General features: G+C 33.8%; 1 protein-coding gene across 3 annotated transcripts in view; it reads right to left on the minus strand.

Annotated features, from left to right (window-relative positions):
• LOC117684838 (uncharacterized) overlaps positions 1–19,287 on the minus strand; it is a 76,326-nt gene that overhangs the window by 32,348 nt on the left and 24,691 nt on the right. For all 3 annotated transcript variants that reach the window (XR_004598571.2, XR_010707347.1, XM_066065134.1), the window contains one exon: positions 11,065–11,214. Coding sequence is in view for 1 of the 3 variants with exons in the window: in XM_066065134.1 (XP_065921206.1) it covers positions 11,065–11,214 (150 nt within the window). In the remaining 2 variants the exon portion in view is untranslated. The remainder of the gene's footprint in view (positions 1–11,064; positions 11,215–19,287) is intronic.

Below are 19,287 nucleotides of genomic sequence, written 5' to 3' on the forward strand. Positions count from 1 at the left end.
TAAGAACCGCAGACCCAAAAAGACTCTTAACAATTGTATATATACAGGATATAAACCTAAATCAAACTCTGAACCCCTTGTGAGGTCCACTAATCGTCAATGGGCCAAAGTTTACACAATTTTAAAGAATCAGCAATATATAAAAATGCTTGCATATAAGTAAAAGCATATATAATAACATTTTAATTTTTGTGAATAATTAAAATGTTTTCCTTTGTAGAACTAAATCCCCAATATAGCCCCACACTACTCCTAAAGATTGTAATTTGAACAAATTTGAATCTACAGTATCTGAAGTTGCTTTCACTAAAGTTACAGCTTTTCTAGGCAATTTTTTTAAGAAAATGATTTAAAGATATTTTTCTATATATTTCTATGTAAAACTTTGTCTCCCCCTCCCTTGAGACCCCATCCTACCCCTACCCCCATCCCCCCGGGATTCATGATTTGAATAAACTTGAAATTTCACTATCTAATAATGCTTCCAAACAAGTTTGAGCCTTCCTTCCCAAATGAGAAGAAGATTTTTAAGGATTTACTCTTAATATTCCTAGATGAAAAGTAATTTACCCCCAATTTGTAACCCCATCGAACCCCCGATGGTCATGATTTTCACAACTTTGAATTTTCACTTTCTGAGGATGCTTCTATACAAGTTTAAGCTTTCCAGGCATTATGGTTTCTGAGAAGTAGATTTTTTAAAGATTTACTCTATATATTCAATTGTAAAAATTTGCTTCCCCCCCCCCCCCCTTGTGGTCCCATCCCACCGCAAGGGTCATGATTTTCACAACTTTAAATCCACACTACCTAAGAATGCTTCTATACAAGTTTCAGCTCTCCTGGCCTAAAGGTTTTCAGAAGAAGATTTTTAAAGATTTATGTAAAAGTGTAACCCCCCCCCCCCCCCATTGTGGCCTCACCCTATCCCCAAGGGTCATGGTTTTCATAAATTTGAATCTACACTACCTGAGGATGTTTCCATACAAGTTTCATATTTCTTGGTCAAATGGTTCTCGAGAAGAAGAACCTATGTAAAAATTCAACCCCCCATTGTTGCTCCACCATACCCTCGGGAGTCATGTTTTTCACAAACCTGAATTGACATTACCTGAGGATGCTTCCATATAAGTTTCAGCTTTACTGACCAAATGGTTTTTGAGAAGACGATTTTTAAAGATTTACTCTATATATTCAATTGTAAAAATTTGACACCCCCCCCCCCCCATTGTGGCCCCACCGAACCCCCTAGGGTCATGATTTTCACAACCTTGAATTTATGCCAGCTAAGAATGCTGCTTCCAGTTTCAACTTTCCTTGCCAAATTGTTCTTGAGAAGAAGATTTGTAAAGATTTACTCTATATACATGTATTCATATGGAAAAAGTTGACCCCCCATTGTGGCCCCACCCTACCCCCGAGGGTCATGTTTTTCACAACTTTGAATCTTCACTACCCTAGGATGCTTCCATACAAGTTTCAGCTTTCCTTGCTGATTGCTTTCTGAGAAGAAAATTTTAACGATTTACTCTATATACATGTATTCCTAGGTAAAAAGTCACTTGTTGTGGCCCCACCTTTTCACAACTTTGAATCTAAACTACCTGAGAATGCTTCCAAACAAATTTCAGCTTTCCTGGCCTAATGGTTCATGAGAAGAATAATTTCTCGAAAATTTTCAATAATTCCTAATTATCTCCCTTGTCTTGTAAATCTTGTACAAGCAAAAACATAAAATCTGATATATCTCAGGACCGGAAGTGAGGGCCAAAAAAAGGAACTATAATTTTCTCACAAATTTTGTTTTAAGTAATATCTAAGAGTTTTTCAAATTTGACTGATGTGTATTTCAGAAAACATGTCAGAAAAAAAACAAGAGGCCCAATGGGCCACATCGCTCACCTGAGCAACACTGGCTTTATATAGTCGTTCAAAGGATATTGTGCCATGTGGCCCCTTGGTACTAGATTAACCAAAAATGAATATCCGAATTTTACACTTATTTTAGCATATACTTAATCTTTGACATATTTACCTTTATGGAATACCGTTTTTACCGAAAATAAAATTATATGCAATATAGATAACTAAATTTTCAGTTGGTGTTCACGGTTAACTTCCAGTTCCCTTTATTTTAGCCCCCCCCCCCCCATCACTTTATGAAAAGATGTAAATAAATGAGAGCATAAAGGTACATTTTCAAAATTACGTTGAATTTGACTCAGTAATTCTAGAGAAGATTTATTAAAATGCACCCCCCTTTTTCTACAGTTTCGATATTTTCTCCGCTTTCACAGGGCGAAAAACCATCTTTAAGCAAGTCCTTAAAGGTGGCTTAAAGGTGACTTAAAGGAGCTTAAAGGCTATACAACCTTTAAGCCGCCTTTAAGTCACCTTTAAGCAAGTGCTTATAGGTCCTTAATGTCCAAACTTCTTTAAGCTACCTTTAAGCCACCTTTAAGCCACCTTTAAGCATCTTTAAGTGGCATTTACGCTCTCTTTACACTGCCTTTACACTGTCTTTAAGTGGCCTTTAAGTCAATATTGATCAAGCTGAACAATAAAAACATATATTAAATGCAAAAGCTCTTTTATAGAGATGGGAGGGGGTCATCCGAGTGATAATATAATTTCCAAGGAAGGGGGGGGGGGTGTTCCAGGCGGTTTTAATCGTCGCTCCATTAAACACAGATCGCTATCATCAGCACCGCTCCGATGGACACAGATTGCCGTTATAAAATTCTTTATAATTTTTTGGGGGTTTCAAAATTATTGTAGGGATGAGCGCAGTCTCTGTATCTTAATATGTGCATAAAACTAATTAAAATATGTTTGTTTCCTATTATAAATTAATCGGTGAAAAAAATCTCTCTCTCTCTCTCTCTCTCTCTCTCTCTCTCTCTCTCTCTCTCTCTCTCTCTCTCTCTCTCAGTTCATCTGGTTATTAAACAAAATAAAGATAATGAACCAAAAATGCATGAATTATTTTGTTAATCGGTTTCAGGTTTTTTGTTTTTTTTCAATTTTCATTATTTCTAACTCTAGATCTGCTGGATACATGTTAAAGATGAAAAGACTCTCAACTGCCTTTGTTATATCGGGCAGGATATTACTGCTTTGTTTGTCTAGACATAGTTTTGTTCGTTTGTGTATATCTAATCATGCTAATTAGAGTCTATTGTTTTCCAACTTAAGAAAACCCCTGGAACTAACACAGAATATACAAGATATACACAACAGATGTGTCGTGTGCCCAGGTGCATGTTTGTGTATATCTAATTAAAGTCTATTGTTTGTCCAACTTAAGAAAACCCCTGGAACTAACACAGAATATACAAGATATACACAACAGGTGTGTCGTGTGCCCAGGTGCACGTCAGGGTTTCTAAAGGCGTTGAATCTTAGTATGTACGAGTATACGATAAGTCTAGTGAATAAAAGTTAATTTACATTTGTAATTCATTTTCAAAGTATTATTTCCTAGCTCTGGGTTTCAAAGATGTTACGTCTACAAATTAACGATACATGTATGTAAGAGTAAAATCTTGAGGCTAATTAATTAATGTACCGGCGATCATAAATAGGGGTTGATTATTTAAATATATGTATAAGGGTAAATATGTCAAATATACCCGGCCTGGCACATCATACAATTGTATGTACAAGTCATTTGCAATTGCCACATGCAGTAAATACGTCACCGGTAATTGGTAATTTTGTTTGCTATAGAATTGATAGTTTAAAAATCATGTACATACAATTACATGTAAATATTTAAACATATTGGAATGGCGCCGCGATCATGAAAACCGGGAAATTGCGGGAAATTGAACAAATACCCTAATAGTATCAATGCATTTAATAAAAGAAATGATTTATTTTCTTTCTTACATGTTTATAGCTATAAATTAGATGAATTACGTATATCTACTCGGTTTAAATTTATTAACTAAGAAAGCCTACTATAGTGAACCTAACGGTTTCCATTTAGGTATAATATATTTTTTGTTCACTGAAGACCAAGTTCCGTATTTCATTCTAAATACATGCATGCATGTAATTTATAAATTAGATATAATTGATTGTTACAAACTGAATGGTTTGTCAAAATCTTTTCAAGAAAACACATTCAATACAGTGATTCAATATCCACTGATATAATGGATATAAAAACGGTCATAAATATGTAAGTTGATGTGTGGTGATGCTAGTAAACTAAGGGTCCCGGGTTCAATTCTCACCGCGGCCGTTTTTTTTGGTGGTTTTTTTTTCATTTTTCTATCTAGAACAAAAACCGTTTTAATACCTTTTCTTTCATAAAGTTAATACATTTTGTTGGAAATTAAGCACAATATTGAATTAAATTTTTTTTAATGGCTTAAAGGTGGCTTAAAGGTAGCTTAAAGGTGGCTTAAAGGTGGCTTAAAGAAGTTTGGACATTAAGGACCTATAAGTTGTCCTTAAAGGTGGCTTAAAGGTGGCTTAAAGATAGTCTTTAAGCTGCCTTTAAGCCATCTTTACGCTTTCTTTAAGGAGGACTTAAAGATGGTCATTCATCCTGTGTTTGAATAAAGATCGGTCTTTCATTTCTGCAATTAATATTCGCCTTCTCATAAGGATGCTTTGTGCCACATTTGGTTGAAATTGGCCAAGCGGTTATAGAGAAGAAGTTCAAAATGTAAAAAGTTTACAGACGGACAGACAGACGTACGACAGACAAAATGTGATCAGAATAGCTCACTTGAGCTTTCAGCTCAGGTGAGCTAACTAGACTCAGTCAGTCGGAGAGATAGAATTGATTGATGAGTTGAGATGTTGTTTTCTTTTGATTAAAATATCTAATAATAAATTATAAAATGTCTGGTTTCAATTTTAAATAATAACACATACAGCAGTATACATTATGAATTTTTAACATAATCAGTGACATATTAAGCGGCGCAATTAATTTCAGCAAAAACTAAAAGGATCTAAATCAAGGAAGGTTGTAATGAGCATAGCTGTATTCTTAAAACATCATTGACTTATGGATTTACTTTTTACATTTAAATGTTTTAGAAATAAGATATAATAAATGCCATATACTATAAATTACATTTGTAGAGAGAGATAGAGAAAGAGAGAGAGTACATGTTTAATACTTTTTAACTATATTGTAATGCATGGTGTAATTTGTAGTAAAGTTTGTGAACTGGCCTTCACATTGACTTGGTTCAAATGTTTAACACTTTTTAACTATATTGTTGTGCATGGTGTCACTTGTAGTCATAGAAAAGTTTGTGAACTGCTTAAGTTCATCTTCACATTGACTTGGTTCAAATGTATGGACACTCGTCCATCAACCCAAAAGCTACGTTTATGGTTAAAGAACAAGCCAGATATGGCTTAGTGGAGAGTATTTATGCCCTTAAAATGTATTTTTGTGTGATCTGATACAGCTTACAAACATCACTTAAGGTCACTACCCTGTGGGTGAAGTATGAGCCAGATTGGATCAAAGGGAGAGAAGATATGATCCTTAAAAGGATTTTTCATATAATTCTGCCATGACCTTCACTTTTGACCTTGAAACTTTGTTCTATGTCACTGTACACCCTTTACCCAAACCTCTGATAATATGAAGTATAAGGGCTAATTGGAGAGTATATATGCTATAAAAAATTATTTCTGCATGGTCAAAACTGACCTTGTACCTTGAACTACAAAATTCATTCAATGTCACTGCCAATCTTTTGACCATAAGCAACTCTGTGAGTGAAGTATGAGCCATATTATATCAAGGGGAAAGAAGATACTTCGAACTAGGATTTTTTATATAATTCTGCTAATGAATGCTATGACCCTAAAGTTAGACAGAAAAAAAAGGTTCAAGAACACTGCACATCCTTAACTCAAGGGCACTCAGTGGATGAAGTATGAGCCGGATTGAGCCATGGGGAGAGAAAATATGCTCCGGAAAAAAGATTTCGGATGAAAACATAGGTAATCACAGATTACAAAGCTCACCGAGACGAGACATCACCCTTATGAGAATTCACCTTATGAGACCACCTTTATCATATTAAATGAAAATCATACTTTATGATCTTCGATATTCATGGATTCTGTTTTGACACAATATCATATATCATCTGTTGAAAAATTGTATGATAATCATATGTTCATATGTTACTCAATACAATAATATAAAATTAAATATTGCATCCTATCATATTTACAATATTTATGATACATATATCATATAATACAATAAAATACCATAATAAACAATGATGAGATATGATATTGTAAGGTATGATATGACATTGTATTGTGTTATAAGTTATTGTATTTGATCAAATAATACAATATCATAATATATAAAACAATATAGTATTATATACCATTTTTGAATAAGTTTTCTCGTTATGTCACAAATGAGATAATTTTATTACTATGCCCTTAAAATTGCTGAATCACACCGGAAACAGTTATATTGCCCTCCTGGAAACAGTTATATTTCACAGGAAATAGTTATATCGCCCTCCCAAAACTGTAATATCACCATCGCGTGCAAGAGTTCTGCATATTAATTACGTCGGGTTCGAAATTCAACGAGCCAGTTGCTAAGCAAATTAACGTAAACAGATCCGCGAATTTTAAACATGTCAGGCCAACGTCTGCGGTTTGTTAATCTAAATTCAAATGAACTCGATAGTTTAATTGATGAAAAAAATTCTGCAAATACGACGAAAGTGATAAACTCAAGCGTGAGTTTTTTAAAAACATTTGCCTCTGCCTTGTGAATTAAATAAATATGTTGTTAACCCGAGTTTGATTTGTTTTGAAAATGTTATATAACATATATTACATGTCTTCTCGGGCGACAATACCAGAATATTTGTCCCTTGGTGACAGGAAAGCCCTGGAGTGTTATGTCGCCCTCTGCCTTCGGCATCGGGCGACATAACACTCCAGGGCTTTCCTGTCACCTCGGGGCAAATATTCTAGTATGTCGCCCTCGAAGCCATGTAATATATGTATAATATTACAATATCATATTACATAATACATCATAACATTGAAACATATGATATTAGATTGTATAATATAGTATGATATTGTATGTTACTGTATCATTTTTGATACATAATATGATATTGTATCATATGATACAATATAATTTGATACAACATTGTATCATATCAAATGATACAATATTATGTGATAACTAAAAGTAAAATATTATATAATACAATATTATATTATACATATTGTATCATATGATACAATTATATATTTTACAATATCATACAATACAATTTCATATGATGTGATAATATATCATATAATAAACCAATATCATATTATACAATATCGTATGATACGATATTATATAATATTACAGTATTATATTATACAATTTCATGTGATATAGTTATATTACAGAAACTAATATCATATAATTTTATTATACAATATTGTATGATACAATATTATAGAATATACAATATTATATCATAGGATACAATATTATATTTTGCAATATCTTATGTAATAGTATCATGTGATAAAATAATAAATTAATAATACAATACAATATTATACAATATTGTATCATAATATACAATACTATACATAACGATATCATGATACAATATCATAACATAAAATATCAAAAAAATTGATACAATATCATATCGTATCATATAACTTTTTATAATATTACATATAATATTATATTGTATCATATTAAACAATAATGTTTCATACCATACAATACTATATCATAGGAATCATGTTATATCATTTATCAACAAACACATCTATCTTTCGAGCTGGTTTGAGTGAGGTAGGAAATTTCATTAGCATCCTTGATAATGGAGATCAGGCTCTGCATCTGAAGCAACCTCTGTGTTTCATTTATAATATAGTTAAATCAACTATGCAAGCTATCATCTATAAAACATGTTACCTGTTCCAAAAAACCTAAACCTCATCCAGCATCCGAAACCTATGGCTCAGATTCAGCATTCAAGCCTGTCAGGTGCATCAGTATACATAAGACGCATCTACATGCAAGTTTGGTGAAGTTCAGACCAGTAATAAATAAGATATCATCATCAGAGGGCACTAGCAATTAAAACCTTAACCTGCTCCAGCATCCGCAACCTATGGCTCAGATTCAACATCCATGCCTGTCAGGTGCATCTGTATCATATGACACACCATCCATTCAAGTTTGGTGAAGTTAGGACCTGTAATAACTAAGATATATTTTTTAGCATCCTTGATAATCGAGATCAAGCTCTGCATCTAAAGCTTCCTCTGTGATTCATTCATATTACAGTTTAATCAACTATGCAAGTTTGAAATAATACTATTATCTATTAAACATGTGACCTGTTCCAAAAAACTTAACCATATCCAGCATCTGAAACCTATGGCTCAGACTCAGCATTCAAGCCTGTCAGGTGCATCAGTATCATTAACGCACCATCCATGGAAGTTTGGTGAAGTTAGGACAAGTAATAACTAAGATATAATCATCAGAGGGCAACTGTTTCAAATACTTTAACCAGATCTAAAAACCTTAACCTCCTCCAGCATCCGAAACCTATGGCTCAGATTCAGCATTCAAGCCTGTCAGGTGCATCAGTATCATAAGACGCACCATCCATGGAAGTCTTGTGAAGTTAGGACAAGTAGTAACTAAGATATAATCATCAGAGGGCACCTGCAACAAAAACTTTAACCAGCTCTAAAAACCATAACCTCCTTCAGCATCTGTAACCTATGGCTCAGATTCAGCACCCAAGCCTGCCTGGTGCAACAGTATCATAAGACACCCCATCTATGCAAGTTTGGTGAAGTACGGACCAGCAGTAACTTAGATATTGCTATCAAAGGGCACCTGCAACAAAAACTTTAACCTGCTCCAAAAACCTTAACCTCCTCCAGCATCCGAAACCTATAGATCAGATTTAGCATTTAAGCCTGTCTGGTGCATCAGTATCATAAGACACACCATCCATGCAAGTTTGGTGAAGTACGGACCTGCAGTAACTTAGATATTGCTATCAAAGGGCACCTGCAACAAAAACTTTAACCTGGTCCAACAACCTTAACCTCCTCCAGCATCTGAAATTTAGGACTAATATTTAGCATCCAAGTCTTTCAAGTCCATAAGTAGGTCCAGATGCATCATCCATGCAAGTTTGGTGAAGATAGGACAAGTAATAGCTTAGAAACAGGACCTGCAACAAAAACTTTAACCAGGTCCGGACGCCGACGCCGACGCCGAGGGTATAGCATAAGCTCCCCCTGACTTCGTCTCGGTGAGCTAAAAACAGATGGAAGGACGGCCGGATAGTCAGATTGATCACTAAAGGGTGCCCGCAGAGGAGGACCCTAATAAAGGTGGAAAACCTAAAAAAAAAACACCCAAAAAACAGGGGCCCATGGGCCACATCGCTCACCTGAGGAACAATAGGTATGATAAAATCAGCTTAATGGAGTCATAATACAAACTATCTGGACAATGTACAATAATACATGTAGATCCTGTATAAATAAAATCCATCCCCCCCCCCCCCCCCTGGATATTCTAATGTTTATAATCATAAGTCCCTTTTCTAATAGGATGATTTAAAGTCATATCATATGTTGAGTATTACAGTTCTCAAAAAGATCCTTAACAATTGTTTATATATGGGATATAAACCTACAACAAACTCTGAACCTTCTTGTGAGGCCGAAAAATTGTCCTGGGGCCAAAGTCTTAACAATTATTAAGAATCAACTGGCTGTTAAATTTCTGAGAAGAAGATTTTTAAAGATTTACTCTCCATATTCCTATGTTAAACTTTGAACCACCCCCCAATATGGCCCAACACTACCCCTGGGGTACATGATTTTCACAACTTTGAATCTACACTACCTGAGGATGCTTCCACACAAGTTTCAGCTATCCTGGCTAATAGGTTTCTGAGAAGAAGATTTTTAAAGATTTACTCAATATATTCCTATGTCAAACTTCGACCCCCCCCCCCCATTGTGGCCCCACCCTATCTCCAGGAGTCATGATTTTCACAACTTTGAATCTACACTACCCTAGGATGCTTCCATACAAGTTTCAGCTTTCCTGGCTTAATGGTTCTTGAGAAGAAGATTTTTGAAAATTTCTCAAAAATTTTCATAATTTCTAATTATCTCCCTTTGAGAAAGGGTGTGACCCTTAATTTTCACAACTTTATATCCCCTTTGCTTAAGGATGATTTGTGCCAAGTTTGGTTGAAATTGGCCCAGTAGTTGAGGAACTGTCGAGATGTGGAAAATGTGAAAGTTTACAGACAGACGGACAGACAGACGGACGACAGACAAAATGTGATCAGAAAAGCTCACTTGATCTTTCAGCTCAGATGAGCTAAAAATACATAAGGATCACAGGAAAAGGTCTTTCATCTGAAAGTTTGGACACTACAGAGGAGCCAGAAAGGGGGATTTTTATGTCTTGAGCAATTTTTAATGTATAGTGTATATTTTGCAATTGATTATTTGCAATTGAGATTTTAACACAAAATTTTGCAAAAATTCGCACTATTCTGTCTCCCAATTGATTCAGACAACGTAGACAGATGGATGACGGTTTAATATCGTAAAAGCTGCAAACAAGACAAAACACAAACTTACAATAAAGTATAAATATAAATCACTATGATACAGGTAGGTTGTTGACAATGTAAGTCAAGTGAATCAAAAAATGTAAACATTACACCATTATAATAGACAAAGGTTTAAAGAAATCATGGTTATACAGAACTATGAAAAATACATACATATTTACTTACACTGGTAATGACTGTAAGTTTTGGCAAGAGTAGAAAGAGAGAATGCCTTGGAACATAGGAAAATGTGCGAAGCTAGAATATAGCGCTAAAAGTTAATACAGAAAACAGTTACCGTATTGACGATTTCAACAAAATAAACTGATATAAACAGATCGGATAGAAACTGAATGTAATCCACCACAAGCACCCTGCAAAAAAATCCAGTTATACAGTAATGCAAAAGTATATGCCATACCTGAAGTTAAGCTATTCGTCCTCATATTGTGTACAGGTTCTCCTCGGAAACTATTGTTCCTTATTCCATTTGGTCTATACTGGATATACTTTGTAAATGGAAAATTCTGTTGAGATCTTAGGTTATCGTCACCTTCTTTAAATGAATTCACTGTAACAAATGAAGAAGGAATAACAGTTTAAGGAATTATACAAATATTTTGAGCATCAAAGGGTAATCATGCCACAAGTTGTGCTTTATAATAAAAACTTCAAAGGTTTGTTACTTCATCTAGGACCAATATATATACCGGTACTAGTAAATATATATAATTTGAATAATAAACATGCAAAATGAAATCATTATTTCATCATAATCACTGCACACATTTTAACTATTCCTTAATCTTCAGGCAGTTATGTTCAATTGACAATTATATTAAATAACTAGACTCTTGTTGCAAAAGCAACAAAAAGGTCTTCCGTTTTGATATACTGTGGAATCATTAGATTTCGTGGTGGCTCAATTTTCGTGGATTTCGTGGGTTCCTCTCAGCCACGAATCAACATCCTCCACGAATAATATATTAGGGTTATAAAGTCATATTTCGTTTTGTAGGTATAAGAAAATACACGAAAGTACGTCCCCACGAACCTATAAAAGTTCAGCAATCCACGAAAATTGGCCCCCACGAAAATTAATGATTCTACAGTACATGTATCGATTGAATTGTAAGACATTGCTTCTCTCACATAGAAAAAAATAATGGATATGATAATTATTGTGAATGAAATATCCAGACATTACTTCCATGTCAAACAACGAGAATGAAAAAGAGATCAATTTTTGAAGTAATATCAGGGACGACCGGAAGTAACGCTGAACCAAACAAAACATGTTAAATATTTGTACAATAATAAGTCAATCTTTCCTCAAAATTTGGTTGTTCACGTCTCTGCCAAATCTGAGATTTCGTTGAAACAATATTTTTTCTCTCTGGACCGGAAACGGACGAACGGAAGTGATAGACAAGAGGCCCATGGGCCACATCGCTCACCTGAGGAACAATAGGTATGATAAAATCAGCTTAATGGAGTCATAATACAAACAATCTGGACAATGTACAATAATACATGTTGATCCTGTATAAATAAAATCCATTTTTCCCCTGGATATTCTTATGTTTATAATCATTAGTCCCTTTTCTAACAGGATGATTTTATAGTCATATCATATGTTGAGTATTGCAGTTCTCAAAAAGATCCTTAACAATTGTTTATATATGGGATATAAACGTACATAAACTCTGAACCTTCTTATGAGGCCAAAGAATTGTCCTGGGGCCAAAGTCTTAACAATTATAAAGAATCATCTGGCTGATTACTTTCTGAGAAGAAGATTTTTAAAGATTTACCATATATATTCCTTTGTTAAACTTTGGCCCCCCATTGTGGCCCACCCTACCCCTGGGGATCATGATTTTCACAACTTTGAATTTACACTACCTGAGGACGCTTCCACACAAGTTTAAGCTTTCCTGGCTGATTAATTTCTGAGAAGAAGATTTTTAAAGATTTACTCTATATATTCCTATGTAAAACTTTGACCTTCCATTTTGGCCCCACCCTACCCTCGGGGGTCATGATTTTCACAACTTTGTATCTACACTACCTGAGGATGCTTCCACACAAGTGTCAGCTTTACTGGCTGATTAGTTTATGAGAAGAAGATTTTTAAAGATTTACCATATATATTCCTATGTAAAACTTCGATCCCCCATTGTGGCCCCACCCTACCCCTGGGGGGTCATGATTTTCACAACTTTGAATCTACACTACCTGAGGATGCTTCCATACAAGTTTCAGCTTTCCTGGTCTTATGGTTCATGAGAAGAAGATTTTTAAAGATTTACTCTGTATATTCCTATGTTAAACTTCGACCCCCCATTGTGGTCCCACCCTACCCCCGGGGGTCATGATTTTCACAACTATGAATCTACACTACCTGATGATGCTTCCACACAAGTTTCAGCTTTCCTGGTCTTATGGTTCATGAAAAGAAGATTTTTAAAGATTTACTCTGTATATTCCTATGTAAAACTTCGACCCCCCATTGTGGCCCCATCCTACCCCCGGGGGTCATGATTTTCACAAAATAGAATCTACACTACCTGAGGATGCTTCCACACAAGTTTCAGCTTTCCTGGTCTTATGGTTCATGAGAAGAAGATTTTTAAAGATTTACTCTATATATTCCTATGTTAAATTTCGACTCCCCATTGTGGCCCCACCCTACCCTCGGGGGTCATGATTTTCACAACTATGAATCTACACTACCTGAGGATGCTTCCACACAAGTTTCAGCTTTCCTGGTCTTATGGTTCATGAGAAGAAGATTTTTAAAGATTTACTCTATATATTCCTATGTTAAATTTCGACCCCCCATTGTGGTCCCACCCTACCCCCGGGGGTCATGATTTTCACAAATTAGAATCTACACTACCTGAGGATGCTTCTACATAAGTTTCAGCTTTCCTTGTCTTATGGTTCATGAGAAGAAGATTTTCAAAGATTTACTCTGTATATTCCTATGTAAAACTTCGACCCCCCATTGTGGCCCCATCCTACCCCCGGGGGTCATGATTTTCACAAATTAGAATGTACACTACCTGATGATGCTTCCACACAAGTTTCAGCTTTCCTGGTCTTATGGTTCATGAGAAGAAGATTTTTGAAAATTTCTCGAAAATTTTCATAAATTCCTAATTATCTCTCTTTGCAAAAGGGCGTGATCCTTAATTTTCACAAATATAAATCCCCTTAGGCTAAGGATGCTTTGTGCCAAGTTTGGTTGAAATTGGCCCAGTGGTTCTTGAGAAGATGTTGAAAATGTGAAAAGTTTACAGACAGACGGACGGACAGATGGACAGACAGACAGACAGACAGACGGACGACAGACAAAATGTGATCAGAATAGCTCACTTGAGCTTTCAGCTCAGGTGAGCTAATAAAAACAATAGCTGGTATTTCTGGAACATTTGCCTAGTGTACATCATTTTTTATCATGCTAGATGAAACACTTAAGAAAGTCAGTTAAACATGTTAAAATCATGGTTTGTTTGAACCCTTCCGGTGAAAACCGGAATTGATGGTTGACAAAATAAAACCCATTAAACACATCTTCAATCAAATGTCTATTATTCATAAAAATAAGTTGCAATCACTTACAGTGACCAAAATCTTGTGGGCATCAAATTTGTAAAAAGGAAAGCTATTTGAGATATCTCACCGGAAGTAGAAATTGTTTGCTTATCTAACATTGATGATACATATAAGATTTTATACTGATATATTCATTCCATATAAAATAAAGAAAAAAGAAAAATTTTGAAGTGTAAATTTTCCGGTGACGACCGTAAGTTACGCCGAACAAATCAAAATAATGTAAACACATGTACATACATAGGTCTATCATCCTACAAAGTTTGATTGTTCAAGTCATTTTTGTTTTTGAGAACTCATGGACTCAAGGTTTTTGTCTCGGGACAGGAAATGGACAAACGGAAGTACTCAATGAAAATAAAAGTTGGTATTTCTTTAAACAATAGACAAAAGGACTTAATTGTCTATCAATTTATCTAAAGTTGTCAAAGAAAAATAGTTAAACTTTTAAACAACTTGATTTGTTTGAACTCTTCCATTGTGGACCAGAAGTGACGGTTGACAAAATGAAAACAGTTAAACACATCTTCCATCAAATGTCTATCACCCATGTCATTTTCGTGTCTTGATCACTTACATTTTTTGAGATCTCGTGGTTCAAACATTTGTTTAAAAAAGTGCTTCCTGACATTTTTTAAATATCTCACCGGAATACAGGTTTTTGGCATATGTGATACAGATGACATCACACAACTCGTATTGGCCTCCGGGGCTGATACAGGTTATTAGCCTTAGGGCTGATACGGATCCATATCACACCCCTTGTGAAACTCCTCTGCCTTTCATACTTTTCGGCATTTCTGCATGTTTACAGACGAAAAATAAAACATTTTTTTGTCGACATTTATAAATGCAGTTAAAAGCTTCAGTTTTGGAGCAGTTAATTTTAGTTACGAGGAAATTCCAGTTCTGTAGCTACATGTTTGGTAAAACTATAAGATCTCATATTTTTATTTAATACATGTACAGACTACTTTCAAATAATATTTAAAGAGAGTCAATTTGTTCAAGTGTATACTTTTTTAAAAATCTAATTACTAAGTATGTAATAAATATAATAATAACTAGACTTTTGTTTCTATTGCAACAAAAAGGTCTTCTGTTCCTCATGTTTAAATCTGTACAAAAAAAACAATTTCTCTTGTAAACAGAAAATGGATATAATATATACTGTACAGGAATTCGCAAGAAATAAACATAAGAAAAAGACAAAAAGTCGATTTCTGAGTACTTTCTGTGACAACCGGAAGATACGCCGGACCATACAGAACATAGTGAACATATCTTTATACATTGTTTTGTCTTTCCTCAAAGTTAGGATGTTCAAGTTTTTGTTAGTTGTAATATCTCGTTGAGAAAAGATTTTTGTAGGTTTTTGTCTCGAGACCAGAAACAAACAAACAGAAGTGATTTAAGAAATTGAAAGCAGATATTTAAGTGCATTTATCTACGGTACGTTACTGTTCATCAAATTGAAAAAAATATTTAAAAAATAAAAAGTAAAAAAAATGAAAACTTCTATTGCTTGAACGCTTCGAGTGAGAACCAGAAGTGACGTACGATCGAATAAACCCTTAAAAGACATGTTCAAATCAAATGTCCATTATCAATATAAATTTTGTGTCTTGATCTCTCACAGTTTCTGAGATCTTGTTGGTTCTTTGTTTTTATAAAAGAAAGCTACCTGAGAATTTTGAGATGTCTCACTGGAAGTAGAACTTTTTTTGGTTTTTACCATGTGTAGATGATCTTTTGTATTTCTATTGCTAAAATGTTACTTCCATGCTAAATAACCAAATTATATTAAAAAGACAAAATTGGAAGCACTTTCTGTGACGACCAGAAGTCACGCCAGATAAAACAAAATAGTGTTTAACACATGTACATACATAGGTCTATCATCCCACAAAGTTGTTAAAGTCGTTACCGTTTTTGAGATCTCGTTGAAATAAGGTTTTTTGTCTCGGGACAGGAAACAGACAAACGGAAGTGCTCAATGTAAATTGTATTAAATATTTCTTGTATACGTGCTTATTACACATTCTTGTTCATTTATCTAACTAAAAATATCAAAGGAAAACAGTTAAACTGGTAAACAGCTCGATTTGTTTGAACTCTTCCGGTGTGGACCGGAAGTGACAGAAGACAAAATGAAACCGGTTAAACACATTTTCAATCAAATGTCTATCATCCATTAAAGTTTCGTGTCTTGATCGCTTATAGTTTCTGAGATCTCACAGGTACAAAATGTGTTTTAAAAAAGCTACCTGAGATAATTGAGATATCACACCGGAAGTAGATTTTTTTGTTGATTTGACATCGCAAAATTAACCTTTGTTTAGATTTATACTTATAAATTCATTTAATGGAAAAGAAATTTAATGCGTAACAATAATTATTTTTGAAGTGCTTCCAGTGATGACCGGAAGTTACGACAAACAAAACAAAATAGTTTAAACACATCTACATACATAGGTCTATCATCCCACAAAGTTTCGATGTTTAAGTATTTGCCAATTCTTAGATCAGGAGGGACAAGGTTTTTTGACGCGGGACGGAAACAGAAGACCAGAAATAATTTTTTTAAAAATGAGAAAAATGCCTGGAGATTTTATCATTCTCTATCAGTCCTGAAAATTTCAGTTTAATCTATCGAGCCATCTCTGAGAAATTCTGCCGACAAAAAAGGGGGGAAAAAAAAGAAAGAAAGAAAGAAAAACACTACAATCACTATAAGGTCTTCCGTTTGAAACGGAAGACCTTAAATACCCTTTTCCATATCACAGCCTGTATCAGCCCTTGACCAATATCATCCCTCAGGCCTTTGGCTTCTTAGTTCTTGATACAGGCTGTGATATGGAAAAGGGTATGTATTATTCTCTATATATCAAAAGAATTTTTGCTTTCAGTTAAAAAAAAGCATATGAATTCACAATAAATACATAAGACTAGAAAACTGACCAGTCGGGAAGGGCCCCGCTATGACCATTAATATAGAGAAGTGAAAAAAACTTTGAATTCCATCCTCTTTATATTAACAATGATGAAAAATAAATGCCCGGCATAAGATGTAAAGAACTGCAATATATATAACGTGGTAAAAAAAAAAAGAAAATTGTATTTTTAAAATTTCAAGATAATTCCTGAATGTCCAAAAACTCTAAATAGTAACCTTGTATCTGCATAAAACAGGGATAACCTCATGTCTTATAAAAACATAGGTAATCACAGATTACAAAGCTCACCGAGACAAGACATCACCCTTATGAGACTTCACCTTTATGAGACCACCTTTATCATATTAAATGAAAATCATACTTTATGATCTTTTGGATTCTGTTTTGACACAATATCCTATCATCTGTTAAAAAATTGTATGATAATCATATGTTCATATGTAAATCAATACAATAATATAAAATTAAATATTGCATCCTATCATATTTACAACATATATCATACAATATCATAATATATAAAACAATATAGTATTATATTACAATATCATATTACATAATACATCATAACATTGAAACATATGATATTATATTGTATAATATAGTATGATATTGAATGATACTGTATATTATTGATACATAATATGATATTGTATCATATGATACAATATTTGATACAGCATTGTATCATATCAAATGATACAATATTATGTGATAAAGTAAAATATTATATAATACAATATTATATTATACATATTGTATCATATGATTAATAATATATTTTACAATATCATACAATAAAATTTCATGTGATGTGATAATATATCATATTATTAACCAAATCATATTATACAATATCGTATGATACGATATTATATAGTATTACAGTATCATATTATACAATTTCATGTGATATATTTCTATATTACAAAAACTAATATCATATTATACAATATCGTATGATACAATATTATAGAATATACATATTGTATCATAGGATACAATATTATATTTTGCAATATCTTATGTAATAGTATCATGTGATAAAATAATAAATTAATAATTCAATATAATATTATACAATATTGTATCATAATATACAATACTATACATAACAATATCATGATACAATATCATAACATAAAATATCAAAAAAATTGATACAATATCATATTGTATCATATAACTTTTTTTAATATTACATATAATATTATATTGTATCATATTAAACAATATTGTTTCATACCATACAATACTATATCATAGGAATCATGTTATATCATTTATCAACAAACACTTCTATCTATCGAGCAGGTTTGAGAGAATTAGGAGATTTCTTTAGCATCCTGGATAATGGAGATCAGGCTCTGCATCTGAAGCAACCTCTGCATTTCATTTTTAATATAGTTAAATCAACTATGCAAGCTATCATCTATAAAACATGTGACCTGTTCTAAAAACTAAACCTCATCCAGCATCCGAAACCTATGGCTCAGATTCAGCATTCAAGCCTGTCAGGTGCATCAGTATACATAAGACGCATCTCAATGCAAGTTTGGTGAAGTTCAGACCAGTAATAACTAAGATATCATCATCAGAGGGCACTAGCAATTAAAACCTTAACCTCCTCCAGCATCCGCAACCTTTGGCTCAGATTTAACATCCATGCCTGTCAGGTGCATCTGTATCATAAGACACACCATTCATTCAAGTTTGGTGAAGTTAAGACCTGTAATAACTAAGATATATTTTTTAGCATCCTTGATAATGGAGATCAAGCTCTGCATCTGAAGCTTCCTCTGTGATTCATTCATATTACAATTCAATCAACTATGCAAGTTTGAAATAGTACTATTATCTATTAAACATGTGACCTGTTCCAAAAAACTTAACCATATCCAGCATCTGAAACCTATGGCTCAGACTCAGCATTCAAGCCTGTCAGGTGCATCAGTATACATAAGACGCATCTCAATGCAAGTTTGGTGAAGTTCAGACCAGTAATAACTAAGATATCATCATCAGAGGGCACTAGCAATTAAAACCTAAACCTGCTCCAGCATCCG

The sequence above is a fragment of the Magallana gigas genome, chromosome 7 (genome assembly GCF_963853765.1).
Source record: "Magallana gigas chromosome 7, xbMagGiga1.1, whole genome shotgun sequence".
In the NCBI taxonomy this organism is placed as follows: domain Eukaryota; kingdom Metazoa; phylum Mollusca; class Bivalvia; order Ostreida; family Ostreidae; genus Magallana; species Magallana gigas.